Source organism: Cebus imitator, unplaced genomic scaffold (assembly GCF_001604975.1).
Source record: "Cebus imitator isolate Cc_AM_T3 unplaced genomic scaffold, Cebus_imitator-1.0 Scaffold27, whole genome shotgun sequence".
Classification (NCBI taxonomy): domain Eukaryota; kingdom Metazoa; phylum Chordata; class Mammalia; order Primates; family Cebidae; genus Cebus; species Cebus imitator.
In genome coordinates, this window is record NW_016107342.1 from 1216986 (window position 1) to 1233911 (window position 16926).

Here is a 16926-nt window from a genome sequence, read left to right on the forward strand (position 1 = left end):
GCTAAGCAACAACTTCAATCTCTGGTGTTTTATCCCATTTTCTTTTTTTTCTTTTCGAGATGGAGCCTTGCACTGTCTCCCAGGCTGGAGTGCAACCTCTGCCTTCCAGGTTCAAGTGATTCTCCTGCCTCAGCCTCCTGAGTAGTTGGGAACACAGGCGCCCTTTTGTATTTTTAGTAGAGATGGAGTTTCACCATGTTGGCAAGGTTGATCTTGAACTCCTGACCTCAGGTGATCTGCCAGCCTTGGCCTCCCAAAATGCTGGGGTTATAGGCATCAGCCACTGCTCCTAGCCTACCTCATTTTTCTTAAAGTAAGAGCCAAAAGGTTGTCATTTTAAATGGTAGCTTCCTAGGGTAGAAAATTGCATTTGGGAAAATCATTAGGTACTGTTTTAATCCACATTGTGCCTTGTCTAATTATTGACCTAACCCTTACTTACGTATTTTGTTATGGGACCCACCTTCTGTGATTTCTAATCTGTGATTTACTAATTACAAGTAAATGTTCAGGTCTACCCAAATTGTATTAGTTGTAGCTAATTCTGAAGACCAGAATTAGTATTTCATATTTGACAGAAGATAAGTATACAAATAGGCATCTGAATCATCCCTAGATATGCAAGGCACATAAAAGTCCATTATTTATTCTTGTTTTGTAACGCCAGTTTCACCAATACTTATTTTCAATTGAGTCTTATATTCCACACAATTGGCCAGAGCCTCTATTTATCTGCAATCAATAAGATTCCTCTAGCCTTGGAAAAGCTTCTTGGTGACTCTGCAACTAACAAAATCAGTATTTTTCTCACTTCCTTTATTAGATTTAATGATTTAACTTGTGGGGAGAAGAAATTTTGTTTAAAAACCTTGAACAGACTTTATCTACTTAAGGCAACTTTAAAATGTATAAGCAGGACAATATAATAGGGTTCATCATATGCAAATACAGTGTAATTATGTCGTTAGATTAAAAAAAAAAAAGCCTATGCATGACCATATGGAAACATTCAAATCTCATTGAGTTGTATATGAAACGTGTGTGTTTAAAAAAAAATATTCCAAAAGCTGCCAGGAAATGCATTTTTAAGCTCATTTTACTTTGCCAGTCTTATTGTTCTGTGAGTGCTGTACAATAAACTGAGTGGAAAAATGTTATTAGCCATGTACAACACTCTATGGACTGAAAGTTCCTACTGCTTTCCTCAACTGCTATGGCTCATTTTACTGAGAGCTTCCATTCGTCTTCCTGGCAAGTACCAAATTGGCTGGATTAGCTGAGACTAAGTAGCTCCTATCTTGAATGTCTAATTAAATATGTAAATTCTAGAAGGACTTTTCTACTATAGGCAAAATGACTATGCAAGTAAGGTGTTATGTAATGTTGTAATTTTATTTCTGTGCTGTGTGTGTGTGTGCGCATGTGTGTGCATTTTTAAAGCATTCCAGGTGAATTTGCACTATACTGACTCAGAGTCCTGGTGTAGTATACAGAACACTAGCGGAGGATTGGAAAGAGCTAAATTCCTGTTCCCAGCACTTCCAATGACTGGGGCAAATTGGTTGTTACTTTCTTTGTTCCTAGATAAGAATATCTACAGTACCTACCTCAGAGGGCAGTTACAAGAACACAAAAAGGTGCTTTGGAAATGTGCTTTATAACACAATGATACTATTTCAGATTACATTTATTGCCTTCAACTAAAAATTAATTTAACACATTTTTATTATTTGAATTGATTCACTATTTCTTAATCAAATGCCTATGTCCAGGATGAATACACCAGTCTTACTTATCAAATAAGTGGGAAAACTTACTTTTAAGAAAAGCTATAGGATGATGATCCAAGATGGCCAAATAGGAACAGCTTTGGAGTGCATTTCCCAGCAAGAATGCAGAGGGTAAATGACCACCACATTTCCAAATGAATTTTTACTGCCCACAGACTAGGAGATTCCCAGACAGAAGAGCACCATGAGTCTCCAGCACGGCTGTTTAGGCCAGTGCAGTGGGTCTCCACACAAAAACTCACACAATTCTGGACGCCATTTCAACTGGCACCTGGAACACCTGGGAGACAGTGTCGCCCATTCAGCTGAAAAAAAGGGGGCTGAAACAGGGAGCTAGGTGATCTGGTTCAGCAGTTCCTACCCCAACAAAGACCAGCAATCTGAAATGCTCTGGATTGAGAGTTTCACGGCAAGCATGGCTGGACCCAGGATGGTCCAGCTCTATGGGAGGAAGGGCATCCACCATTACCGAGGCAGTTCTAACTATACCTCTATAAACAAAACCTCAAGGAAGTTCAAACAGCAGCTGGGCAGAGCCCTCTGCAGCTCAGCAATGCCTCTGCTGGCAGACTGTGACTAGACTACTTCCTCGCTGGGAAAGGCATCTCTGAAAAAAGACAACAGCACGTCAGGAACTTATAAATAAAGCCCATATTCCCAGGACAGAGCACCTGGGAAAAAAAGGTGATTACGAGTTCCACTGCAGCAGCCTTAAATGTACCAGCCCAGCATCTGTGAATGGAACAATGGATCTCACAGCTCAGCACTTGAATTCCTGTAAGGGACAGACTATATTCTCAAGCAGTTCCCCAACCTTCATATAACCAAAGAGACACATCATAAAGGAGAGCTCAGGCTGACATCTGGCATGTATCTTACTGGGACAAAGATAATAGAAGAAACTGGCAGCAAACCTTACAGTTCAGCTGCTGCCTGTGATCCCCTGGCAAGCAGGGTCTGGAGTGGACCTCCAGCAGTCCTACAGCAGAGTGGCCTGTTAAAAGGAAAACTAAAAAACAGAAATAACTTCATCATCAACAAAAGGATGTCCACTCAGACCCCATCCAAAAGTCACCAACTACAAAGACCACACGTAGCTAAATCCACAAAGATGGGAAGAAACCAGTGCAAAAAGGACGAACACACCCAAAACTAGATCCTCCTCCAAGGGATCACAACTCCTCACCAGCAAGGCAACAAGGGTGGATGGAGAATAAGTCTGATGAATTGACAGAAAAAGGCTTCAGAAAGTGGGTAATAACAAACTTCTTTGAGCTAAAAGAACATGTTCTAACCCAATGCAAAGAAACTAAGAACCTTAAAAAAGTTTGATGAAATGCCAATGAGAATAAACAGCTTAGACAAGAATATAATTGAATGATGGAGCTGCAAAACACAACACTAGAACTTTGCAAAGCATAAACAAGTTTCAACAGCTGAATCGACCAAGCAGAAGAAAGGATATCAGAGATTGAAGATCAACTCAATGAAATAAAATGAGAAGGCAAGATTAGAGAAAAAAAAAGTAAAAAGAAATGAAAAAAGCCTCCAAGAAATATGAGACTATGTGAAAAGAACGAATCTACATTTGATAGGTGTACATGAATGTGACGGAGAGAATGAATCCAAGCTGGAAAATACTCTTCAGGATGTTATCCAGGAATATTTTCCCAACCTAGCAAGGCAGGCCAATATTGAAGTACAGGAAATACAGAGAACACCATAAAGATATTCTTCAAGAAGAGCAACCCCAAGGCACATAATTGTCAGATTCACCACAGCTGAAATGAAGGAGAAAATGCTAAGGGCAGACAGAGAGAAAGGTTGGGTCACCCACAAAGAGAAGCCCATCAGACTCACGGTGGATCTCTAAGAAGAAACCCAGGTAGCCAGAAGAGAGTGGGGGCCAATATTTAACATCCTTAAAGAAATTTCAATATACAATTTCATATCCAATCAAACTAAGTTTCATAAGCGAAGAAGAAAGAAAATCCTTTACAAACAAGCAATTACTCAGAGATTTCATCACTGCCAGGCCTGCTTTAGAAGAGCTCCTGAAAGAAGTACTAAACAAGGAAAGGAACAACAAGTACCAGCCACTCCAAAAACATACCAAACGGTAAAGAGCATCGACACAATGAAGAAACGGCATCAACTAATGGGCAAAACAATCAGCTAGCATCAAAATGGCAGGATCAAACTCACACGTAACAATATTAACCCTAAATGTAAATGGGATAAACGCCCCAATCAAAAGACACAGACTGGCAAATTGGATAAAAAGCCAAAACCCATTGGTGTGCTGTATCCAGGAAACCCATCTCACATGCAAGAATACNCTTGAAGATCAATTCAGTGAAATAAAATGAGAAGGCAAGAACAGAGAAAAAAAAAGTAAAATGAAATGAACAAAGCCTCCAAGAAATATGGGATTATGTGAAAAGACCTATACTACATTTGATAGCTGTATCTGAATGTGACAGAAAATGAATCCAAGCTGGAAAACACTCTTCAGGATACTATCCAGGAGAACTTCCCCAACCTAGCAAGTCAGGCCACTATTCAACTCCAGGAAACACAGAGAACACCACAAAGATATTCCTCAAGAAGAGCAACCCCAAGGCACATAATTGTCAGATTCACCAGGGTTGAAATGAAGGAAAAAGTGCTAAGGGCAACCAAAGAGAAAGGTCAGGCCAGAAGAGACTGGGGGCCAATATTCAACAGCCTTAAAGAAAATAATTTTCAACCTAGAATTTCATATCCAGCCAAAATAAGCTTCATAAGTGAAGGAGAAATAAAATCCTTTACAAACAAGCAATTGCTCAGAGATTTAATCACCACCAGGCCTGCCTTACAAGAGCTCCTGAAAGAAGCACTAAACATGGAAAGGAACAACCAGTACCAGCCACTCCAAAAACGTACCAAATGGTAAAGACCATTGATACAATGAAGAAACTACATCAACTAATGGTCAAAACAACCAGCTAGCATCAAAATGGCAGGATCAAATTCACACATAACAATATTAACCTTAAATGTAAATGGGCTAAATGCTCCAATCAAAAGACACAGGCTGGCAAATTGGAAAAGAGGTAAAAACTCATTGGTGTGCTATACCCAGGAAACCCATCTCACATGCAAGGATACACATAGGTTTAAAATAAAGGGATGGAGGAAGATTTACCAAGCAAATGAAAAGCAAAAAACAAAGCATGAGTTGCAGTGCAAGTCTCTGATAAAATATAATTTAAACCAACAAAGATCAAAAGAGACAAGAGCATTATATAATGATAAAAGGCTAAACGCAACAAGAAGAGCTAACGATCCTAAATATATAAATACCCAAAACAGGAGCACCCAGATACATAAAGCATGTTCTTAATGACCTACAAGGAGACTTAGACTCCCACACAATAATAGTGGGAGACTTTAACACTCCACTATCTATCTGTAGAAAGATCAACAAGACAAAATTAACAAGGATATCCAGGACTTGAACTCAGATATGGAACAAGCAAACCTAGTAGACATTTACAGAACTCTCCACCCCCAATCCACAGAATATATATTCTTCTCAGCACCACATCACATTTAGTCTAAAATTGACCACAAAATTGGAAGTAAATCACTCCTTGGAAAATGCAAAAGAATGGAAATCATAACAGTCTCTCAGACCACAGTGCATCATTCTAAGGAAACTGACACAAGAACTGAAAATCAAACACTGCATGCTCTCACTCATTTGTGGGTGTTGAAGTATGAGAACACATGGACACAAGGAGCGGAGCATCACACACTGAGGTCTGTTGCAGGGGGACTAGGGGAGGGACATTGCTGGGCAGGCAGTTGGGGAGGGATAACATAGGGAAACATGCCAGATATAGGTGACTGGGATGGAGGCAGTAAACCACTTTGCCATTTATGTATCTATGCAACAATCCTGCATGTTCTTCACATGTACTCCAAAACCTAAAGTGCAAGAAAATAGCTATGTATAGCTCTGGATCCAAGATGGCTGAATAGATGATACAACTCCAGCACACAACAACCAGCAAGAGAGATGCAGAAATCCAGAGATGTCCTAGCTCCAACTGAGGTACCAGGTGCATTTTAATGGGTCTGGTCCAGCAGAACCTGTGGAATGAGCTATTGCCCCCCCCCACCCGGAGAGACAGATAGCTGTTAAGTGGGAGCAGCTGGGCAGGCCCCTACCCTATGACTGGAGAGAGAGGAAGCTAAAAGGGGGAGACGGCCAGGTGCTGCTGGGTGGGTCCCTACTCTCCCCCACAAACCCCTGAGGGCTGAAGCTCTGACTCTAGTGGGTTGTGCAGCCAGTGCCGCAGTCTGAGCTGATTCCTGAATGACCCAGCCCAGTGGAGGAAGGGCACAACCCACCATTAGAGGAGTGGGACTGGGCTACATGTTTTAACAAAAAACACAGGAAGCCTACATAGCAACGAGATGGCGTTCTTGACAACCCAGCAGCACCTACAGGTCAGCAGAAGAGGGGAGCCCTAATCTCCCAGTATAAACAAAAAGACACAGGAAGCTTCCCTAGTTACCTTAAGGAGTCCCTAGAAACCCGAAGGAGTCCCTAGAACCCCAGTAGTGCCTCCACAGGTAGACAAGGGACCTCATCAAGCAGCTCCTTAAAAACACAGCCAGGTAAACCCACAAAGATGGGAAAAAAACAGTGCAAAAAAGATGAAACCATCAAAGACCAGAACACCTCTTCTCCTTCAAAAGATCACAACTCCTCAGCAACACAGGATCACATCATGACTGAGAAGGAGTGTGATGAGTTGACAGAAACAGGCTTCACAAGGTGGATAATAACAAACTTTTCTGAGCTAAAGGAACACATTCTAACTCAATGCAAAGAAACCAAAAACCTTGAAAAGAGGTTAGACGAAATGCTAACTAGAATAACCAGCTTAGAGAAGAACATAAACGACTTGATGGAGTTGAAAAACACAGCACAAGAAGTAGGTGAAGCAAACAAAAGTTTTAATAGCCGAATCGATCAAACAGAAGAAAGGATATCAGGGACTGAAGATCAACTCAATGAAATAAAAAGAGAAGGCAAGACAAGAGAAAAAAGAGTGAAAAGAAATGAACAAAGCCTCAAAGAAATATAGGATTATGTGAAAAGACCTAATCTACGCTTGATGATAGGTATACCTGAATATAATGGGGAGAATAAATCCAAGCTAGAAAACATGCTCCAGGATATCCAGGAGAACTCCCCAAGCCTAGTAAGGCAGTCCAAGTTTCAAATTCAAGAAATACAGAGAACTCTAAAAAGATATTCCTCAAGAACAGCAACCCCAAGGCACATAATTCTCAGATTCACCAGGGTTTAAACGAAGGAAAAAATGCTAAGGGCAGCCAGAGAGAAAGGTCAGGTCACCCAAAGAGGGAAGCCAATCAGACTCAGAGCAGATTCAGCAAAACCCTACAAGCCAGAAGACAGCGGGGGCCAATATTCAACATCCTTAAAGAAAAGAACTTTCAACCCAGAATCTCATATCCAGCTTCGTAAGTGAAGGATAAATAAAATCCTTTATGGACAAGCAATTACAGAGAGATTCTGTCACACCAGACCTGCCCTACAAGAGCTCCTGAAAGAAATACTAAGCATGGAAAGGGACAAGTACCAGTCACTGCAAAAGCAAACCAGTGGGCAAAGACCAAAAATGCAATGAAGAAAATGCATCAAGTAATGGGAAAGAAAGCCAGCCAGTAACAAAATGGCAGGATCAAATTCACACATAACAATAGTAACATTGAATGTAAATGGCCTAAACACCCCAATCAAAAGGCACATACTGGCAAACTGGATAAAAAGTCAGAACCCATTGGTGTGCTGTATTCAGGAAACCCATCTCATATACAAAGACACATGTAGACTCAAAATAAAGGAATGGAAGAAGGTTTACCAAGCAAATGGAGAACAAGAAAAAGGAGGGTTTGCAATCCTAGTCTCTAATGAAATGGACTTCAAACCAACAAAGATCAAAAGGACAAAGAAGGACACTACATAATGGTAAAAGGATCAATCCAACAAAAAGAGCTAACTATCCTAAATATACATGACCCAACACAGGAGCACCTAGATACATAAAGCATGTTCTTAATGACCTAAAATGAGATTTAGACTCCCATGCAATAACAGTGGGAGACTTCAGCACTCCACTGTCAATATTAGATGGATCAACTTGACAGAAAATTAACAAGGATATCCAAGACTTGAATGCAGAGCTGGACCAAGTGGATCTAATAGACATATACAGAACGATCCACCCCAAATCCACAGAATATACCTTTTTCTAAGCAACACATTGCTCTTACTCTAAAATTGACCACATCATTGGAAGTAAATCACTCCTCAGCAAATGTAAAAGAATGGAAATCATAACATTCTATCAGACAACAGCACAATCAGACTAGAACTCAGGATTAAGAAACCCACTCAAACCCACACAACCACTTGGAAACTGAACAACTTGCTTCTGAGTGTCGACTGGATAAACAATGAAACAAAGGCAGAAATAACGATGTTCTTTGAAACCAATCAGAATGAAGACACAACTTACCAGAATCTCTGGGACACCTTTAAAGCAGTGTCAAGAGGGAAATTCATATCAATGAATGCCCACATGAGAAACAAGGAAAGATCTAAAATTGACGCCCTATCATCAAAATTGAAAGAGCTATTGGAGGAAGATCAAAAAAACTCAAAAGCTAGCAGAAGACAATAAATAACTAAGATCAGAACTGAACTGAAGGAGATAGAGACACAAAAAAACCTTCAAAAAATCAATAAATACAGGAGCTGGTTTTTTGAAAAGATCAACAAAATAGATACACCAATAGACAGATTAATAAAAAAGAAAAGAGAGAAGAATCAAATAGATGGAATAAAAAATAAAAAAGGGGATATCACCACTGATCCCACAGAAATATAAACTACTGACAGAAAGTACTATAAACAGCTCTACTCACATAAACCAGCAAATCAGGAAGAAATGGATAAATTCCTAGACACTTGTACTCTGCCAAGACTAAATCAAGAGGAAGTTGAAACCCTGAAAAAACCAATAACAAGGGCTGAAGTAGAGGCAGCAATCAATAGCCTACCAACCAAAAAAAGTCCAGGTCCAGATGAGTTCACAGCCAAATTCTACCAGATGTACAAAGAGGAGCTGTATGAAACTGTATCAAACAATACAAAAGGAGGGAATCCTCCCTAACTCATTTTATGAGACCAACATCATCCTGATACCAAAAGCAGCCAGAGACTCAACTAAAAAAGAAAACTTCAGGCCAATAACCATGATGACCATAGATGCCAAAATCTTCAATACAATACTGGCAAACAGATTGCAACAGCACATCAAGAAGCTTATCCATCCCAATCAAGTAGGCTTCATCCCTGGGATGCAAGGCTGGTTCAACATATGCAAATCCATAAATGTAATCCATCACATACATGGAACCAAAGACAAAACCACATGATTATCTCAATAGATGCAGATAAGGACTTTGACAAAATTCAACAGTGCTTTATGCTAAAAACTGTCAATAAACTAGGTATTGACAGAACATATCATAAAACGACAAAAGCTATATATGACAAACCTACAGGCAATATCATACTGAATGGGCAAAAGCTGGAATAATACCCTTTAAAATCAGGCACTAGACAAGGATGCCCTCTCTCTCCACTCCTATTCAATATAATATTGGAAGTTCTAGCCAGAGCAATCAGGCAAGAAAAAGAAATAATGGATATTCCATTAGGAAAGGAGGAAGTCAAACTCTCTCTTTGGAGATAACATGATTGTATATCAAGAAGATCCCATCATCTCAGCCCAAAATCTTCTCAAACTGATGATAAGCAACTTCAGCAAAGTCTCAGGATACAAAATCAATGTGCAGAAATCACAAGCATTCCTATATACCAATAACAGACAAACAGACAAATCAAGAGTGAACTCCCATTCACAATTGCTACAAAGAGAATAAAATACTTAGGAATATAGCTAACAAAGGAAGTAAAGTACCTCCTGAAGGAGAACTGCAAACCACTCCTCAATGAAATAAGAGAGGACACAAACAGATGGAAAAACATTACATGCTCATGGTTAGGAAGAATTAATATTGTCAAAATGGTCATACTGCTCAAAGTAATCTATTGATTCAACACTATCACCATCAAGCTACCAATGACCTTCTTCACAGAACTGGAAAAAACCATTTTAAACTTCATATGGAATCACAAGAGAGCCTACATAGCCAAGACAATCCTAAGTAAAAAGAACAATCCTGGCGACATCACACTGCTGGACTTCAAACTATACTACAAGGCTACAGTAATCAAAACAGCATGGTACTGGTACCAAAACTGAGATACAGACCTATGGAACAGAACAGAAATCCCAGAAGAAACACCACACACCTATAACCATCTGATTTTTGAAAAACCTGGCAAAAACAAGCAATGGGGAAAGGACTCCACGTTTAATAAATTGTGTGGGGAAAACTGGCTAGCCATGTGCAGAAAGCAGAAACTGGACCTCTACCTGACACCTTACACTAAAATTAACTCCAGATGGATCCAAGATTTAAACATAAAACCTAACATCATAAAAACACTAGAAGAAAACCTCGGCAAAACCATCCAGGACATAGCCATAGGCAAGGACTTCATGACTAAAACATCAAAAGCAATGGCAATAAAAGCCAAGATAGAGAAATGGGATCTAATCAAAATTCAGAGCTTCTGGACAGCAAAATAAACCATCATTAGAGCGAATCAGCAACCAACACAATGGGAAAAAATTTTTACAATCTACCCATCTGACAAAGGGCTAATATCTAGAATCTACAAAGAACTAAAACAGATATACAAGAAAAAAAAATTCAAAAGTGAGTGAAGGATATGAACAGACACTTTTCAAAAGAAGACATAGATGAGGCCAACAAACATATAAAAAATGCTCATCATCGCTGGTCATTAGAGAAATGCCAATGAAAACCACATTGAGATATCCTCTCATGCCAGTTAGAATGGCAATCATTAAAATATCTGGAGACAACAGATGCTGGAGGTGATGTAGATAAGTAAGAACACTTTTACACAGTTGATGGAAGTGTAAATTAGTTCAACCACTGTGGAAGACAGTGTGGCAATTTCTCAATGATTTAGAAATAGAAATTCCATTTGACCCAGCAATCCCATTACTGGGCATATACCCAAAGAACTACAAATTGTTCTACTATAAAGACACATGCACACATATGTTCACTGCAGCCCTGTGTACAATAGCAAAGACCTGGAATCAACCCAAATGCCCATCAATGATAGACTGGACAAAGAAACTGTGGTACACACACACCATGGAATATTATGCAGCCATAAAAAACGATGAGTTAATGTCCTTTGTAGGGACTTGGATTAATATGGAAACCATAATTCTCAGCAAACTGACACAAGAACAGAAAGCCAGACATCACATGTTCTCACTCATAGGTGGGTGTTGAACAGTGAGAACAGGTGGACTCAGCAGAGAAGCATCACACACTGGGGGCAGTTGGAGGGGGTAGAGGAGAGACAGCAGAAGGTGGGGAGGGAGGGGAGAGTGGGGAGGGATAACATGGGGAGAAATGCCAGATATAGTATGCACCTAAAATTAAATTTAAAACAATCTCTATATATAATAATAACGAATAAAAACTACAAAATAAACCTTCTAAAAATAGTAACTTGGAAGAGAAATTATGATGGACATCTGGAACTGTCCTATGAGGTTCAGTCAAAACCTAGGCAGAAATAACACATAAATTCTTACCTGTCTTCCTTTATTCTTGCCAGCAAAGGCTCCAGCCATCCTAACGTGCATTCACAGTGTGCATCAAGAAAAGTTATGACCTGCCCTTTTGAAGCAGCTGCTCCTCGAAGACGGGCACGTATTAACCCAGAACGTTCTTCCATCCTAATAATTTTTACTGGCACTTCTAAATTTTTCACGTAATTCTCTAGTGTCAACTTGAGAAAATCTGTAACATGCAATAAAAATTTACAAGAAAAAATTTTGAAACTCTTTTAAGACATAGCAGAGATACTATCAAGATGGTAATTCAACACACAGAAATGGTGGCCAATTTCTATCAGTATTTTTTGCCTTAGATATAAAACAGTAGAGATTTAATCAGTTAATGTCATGTATCCATAAAATCATATGAATGCTCAATAATATCAGTTGAGTTAAAAAAAGATGTATTTTTGAAAGTCATTTTGACTGAATTTTTAGGTTAAGAGCAATATAGAATCATGAGAGAAAGTGAAAGGATTATTTGCTTCTAGAGTTGGCATTAATGAGGTTATTGATGAGAATTTGATAGGCTGTGGCAGAGCTAGTAAATTTATAACGCAAATATAGGTAATTGTGTAGTTATCTTTTTGGCCATAATAAAGCTTCTTAATAACAATACAAAAAAAACAAAGTTTGTACCTCTTTCACTGGCATCATCTACCAGGATGACCTCAGAGAGCAGATAGTGTGGGGAACGATTTATCACACTGTAAACAGTTCTAAGGAGAGTGCTCCAAGCTTCGTTATGAAATACAATGACTACACTTGTGTTGGGAAGTTCATCAGGGTAGACTTTTGTCTTACATCTGAAAAAGAGGAAATAATAAATACATTTTTATCCTGATTATTATAAAAAGAAATATCCATAATAACACAACTTCAGGCTTGAAAGTCCCTTACTAAGGAAATGTTTTACAAATATCTAAAATCATTTTCCTAAGTACTGTGAGTAATCACTTGGCATTTTGAAAATTAAATATGCATAATTACTAATATATTTATTTTAACAGCAGGAGAGAACAAAGCAGCATGATTTGTACAAGTCTAAGAAAAACCTAAGAAATATAAAATATTCTGAGACTATTGATAAAAGACCCCATACACCAAGTACAAATGAGTTCATTTAGTGAATATAATTTTATTGTTTGTTAAAAACAATTGTTTAACTCAAGAAGTCATAGGAACATAAACATACATTTGTGCACAGGGTCATGAAGTAGGTAAAACTGAGATTTTCTGTTCTGAATCCAGTCATGTATGCTTCTAACTGCATTTGAAGATGCTATAAACGTCTACTTCCAAGGAAAGGTTTAGGTTTCCTTTAGATTCAGAATCTACTAAATGCATCCTGGCCTCTAAAATGTCCTTATGTTTTGGAGATCAGGAAATGAAATGGCCTACCAGCATTTCTCAAACTTTAATGTGCATAGGCACTGATATGGAATTGCTGGGAAGGAGAGAGCTTGGTCCCTTTAAATGACATGGAAGGGAGAAGGGAAGTACTGGGTAGAGGAGGGCATGGTCCTTCACTAGGGCTCCACCCCCACAGAGACTAGGTGAAGACAGGCATTTCCTGACCAAATGTTGCAGTTCCCAAGACCACCCTGGCTTGCCATCCTTACCCTAGCAGGCAGACACACAAACTGCTGGACAGCCAGAGGGGCAGATCTGCCCAAGAAGACACAGCAGGATGTAGAGAGGAGCACATCAGTGGAGTAAAGGACCAGGGGCTGGACATGGAGAGGGACTCACCCTTGGGCACGGCATGCCAGCAGGCCATAGACCAATGGGAAGAAGTGGAATTTGGCACAGGCAGTCAGAGGAGAGTCCAGGTCACTGAACTGTCTGAGTCCAGGGGAATACCTTTCCACTCCATCTCCCTTTTGGCTTCCCCCATGTGCTAAGAGCTACAACCACCCAATAAAACCTTAAACTCAATCTCCAAGTCCCATTGTGATCTGCTTCTTCTGGTTCATAAAGGCAAGAACCCAGACACAGCAAGTCCTCTGTCCTTGTGACAAGGTAGTGACAAGGTAATTGAGCTGGTTAACACAAGCTGCCTATAGAGAGCAAAATTAAAAGAGCACATGGTAGCACTTGCCCACTGGGGCTTCAGGAGCTGTAAATATTCACCCCTAAACATGGCTGTGGGGTCGGAGCCCCACGACATGCCCATCCTTATGCTCCCCTTGAGGTTTGGCAGAGAGGCACTGAAGCAGCAAGCCACAGCCCCATCACACCCTCTGTGAGGGACACAAGGCAACTTTTCCCATTTCAGCATCATCTGGAGATGTGTTTAAATGCAGATTCTAATTCCCTAGGTGTAGGGTGATGTTTCTGCTTTTCTAAAAATCTCCCAGACGATTTAGAGGCTGCTGGTCCTTGGGGCACACTGATTAGTAAGGGGCTACACCATAATTACTACTACTTTTAGAACGTAATGTTTTGAAAAATATTTTTGACTTTGCTTATAAATCTAAAGAAGTCCAGGTTTTTCTTATCAAGCAATGAATCAAAAAAGGTACACTTGGATCATTGATATGTATAGTACTCTAGGTGGTGATCCCAAATTTAATAGGCAGATGTTTGTTGCTCTCATCAACTTGTCAACATTCAGGCATTTCTGTCATGTCATTTTAAATCAATGTGATTATAGATTATAAAAAATGTCAAAGGGTTTCTGGAGCAGTAACAAGTTTATTTGCCTGAGGTTATTTTTTCATGTAAAATATTCATAAGAGCTAGATAATTAAAATACTGTAATATAAATCGAATCAGATACCTCTTGCTACTTATGAACGGCTTAATACATGAACGGTACAGTGTTGTTGAAATTAGTTTCCTTCACAAGGGAGTGAAAAAAATACAATAAAATGTGGAAGAAGAAGGCATATAATAAACACTTCATTGTGTGCCAGCTATCTTCATTATTTTTTAAAACTGTCTAAATGAGGTCTACTGCAATATAGCCAGCCAAAAATGTATATATACTTCAATTACAACATTTTCCAGCATACATTTATTTGAAAAAGATTTATTAAGCACCTATAACACAAAAGATACTGTGCATATATGAAAATAAAAATATAAGTTGTGGGAAAAGTAGTTGTATGTATTATCATCTCTTTCCTTTCAGTGGTAAAATTGAAAACATTTCTATGAACTTCTTCATCACTTGACTTGTATCTCCAAGTGGCTCATCACTAAATAAACTTAGAAAGCCATCTTGGTAAATCAGAGAGGGCTTTCTCCACCATTTTCCCCAAGTCTCCATTCTTCTGCCTCATTAAAAAGCCTACTCACTTTCAGCATGTGAAGCAAAAAGTAAAGTGAAGATCATCCCCCTCCTCAAAGAAGTACAGCTGGTATAACAGGCTGAAAGCAATCTAACAGCCAATAAGCTTCACACAAGGATTACAGTCAATAAAGTGTATTCAGCATCCCTTGTAAAAAAAGATATTTCAATCAACAAATTTCACAGAACTGGAAAAAACCACCTTAAACTTCATATGGAAGCAAAAGAGAGCCCATATAGCCAAGATAATCCTAAGCAAAAAGAACAAAGCTGGAGGCATCACGCTACCTGATTTTAAACTATGCTACAAGGCCATAATCAAAACAGCATGGTACTGGTACCAAAACAGAGATATAGACCAATGGAACAGAACAGAGGCCCTGGAGGCAATGCCGCACACCTACAACCATCTGATCTTTGACAAAGATGACAAAAACAATCAATGGGGAAAGGATTCCCTGTTTAATAAATGGTGTTGGGAAAACTGGCTAGCCATGTGCAGAAAGCAGAAACTGGACCCTTTCTTGACACCTTACATTAAAATTAACTCCAGATGGATTAAAGACTTCAACATAAGACCTAACACCAGAAAAACCCTAGAAGAAAACTGAGGCAAAACCATTCAGGGCATAGGCATAGGCATAGGCAAGGACTTCATGACCGAAACACAAAAAGCATTGGCAACAAAAGCCAAAATAGACAAATGGGACCCAATTAAACTCCAGAGCTTCTGTACAGCAAAACAATCAATAGAGTGAACCAGCAACCAACAGAATGGGAAAAAATTTTTGCAATCTATCCATCTGACAAAGGGCTAATATCCATAATCTACAAAGAACTAAAACAGATTTACAAGAAAAACCCATCCAAAGGTGGGCAAAGGATGTGAATGGAAAATTTTCAAAAGAAGACATATATAAGGCCAACAAACATATGAAAAAATGCTCATCACTAATTATTAGAGAAATGCAAATCAAAACCACATTGAGATACCATCTCACACCAGTTAGAATGGCGATCATTAAAAAATCTCGAGACAACGGATGCTGGAGAGGATGTGGAGAAATAGGAACAGTTTTATACTGTTGGTGGGAGTGTAAATTAGTTCAACCATTGTGGAAGACAGTGTGGCACTTCCTCAAGAACCTAGAAATAGAAATTCTATCTGACCCAGCAATCCCATTACTGGGTGTATACCCAAAGGATTACAAATCATCCTGTTATAAAGACACATACACACGTATGTTCATACTGGCACTGTTTACAATAGCAAAAACTTGGAACCAATCCAAATTCCCATTGATGACAGACTGGACAAGGAAAATGTGGCACATATACACCATGGAATACTATGCAGCCATAAAAATGATGAGTTTGTTTCCTTTGTAGGGACATGGATGAATCTGGAAACCATAATTCTCAGCAAACTGACACAAGAACAGAAAATCAAACACCACATGTTCTCACTCATAGGTGGGTGATGAACAATGAGAACATGTGGACACAGGGAGGGGTGCATCATACGCTGGGGTCCATTGGGGGGGTGCAAGGGAGGGACAGCAGGGGAGTAGCGAGGTCAGGGTGGGATAACACTGGGAGAAATGACAGATGTAGGTGATGGGGGGATGAAGGCAGCAAACCACATTGCCATGTGTGTACCTATGCAACAACCTTGCATGATCTGCATATGTACCCCAGAACCTAAAGTACAGTAGAAAAACAAAGATTTTTCAATCAACAATTTTTGTTGTTACACTAAATGCCAGCAATTAAATAAATCATTTAAAATGTCAAACTATGTAATCCCAGCACTTTGGGAGGCCAAGTCGGGTGGATCACGAGTTCAAGAGATCGAGACCATCCTGGTCAACACGGTGAAACCCCGTCTCTACTAAAACTACAAAAAATTAGCTGGGCATGGTGGCACGTGCCTGTAATCCCAGCTACTCAGGAGGCTGAG

The 16926-nt window shown here is 39.4% G+C and overlaps 1 protein-coding gene across 1 annotated transcript in view; it reads right to left on the reverse strand.

The window, feature by feature from the left end:
- The window catches only part of GALNT13 (polypeptide N-acetylgalactosaminyltransferase 13), a 596785-nt gene that overhangs the window by 215993 nt on the left and 363866 nt on the right, over window positions 1-16926 (reverse strand). Inside the window, 2 exon segments of the mRNA XM_017523193.2 lie at window positions 11632-11855; window positions 12311-12477. Coding sequence (XP_017378682.1) covers window positions 11632-11855; window positions 12311-12477 — 391 coding nt within the window.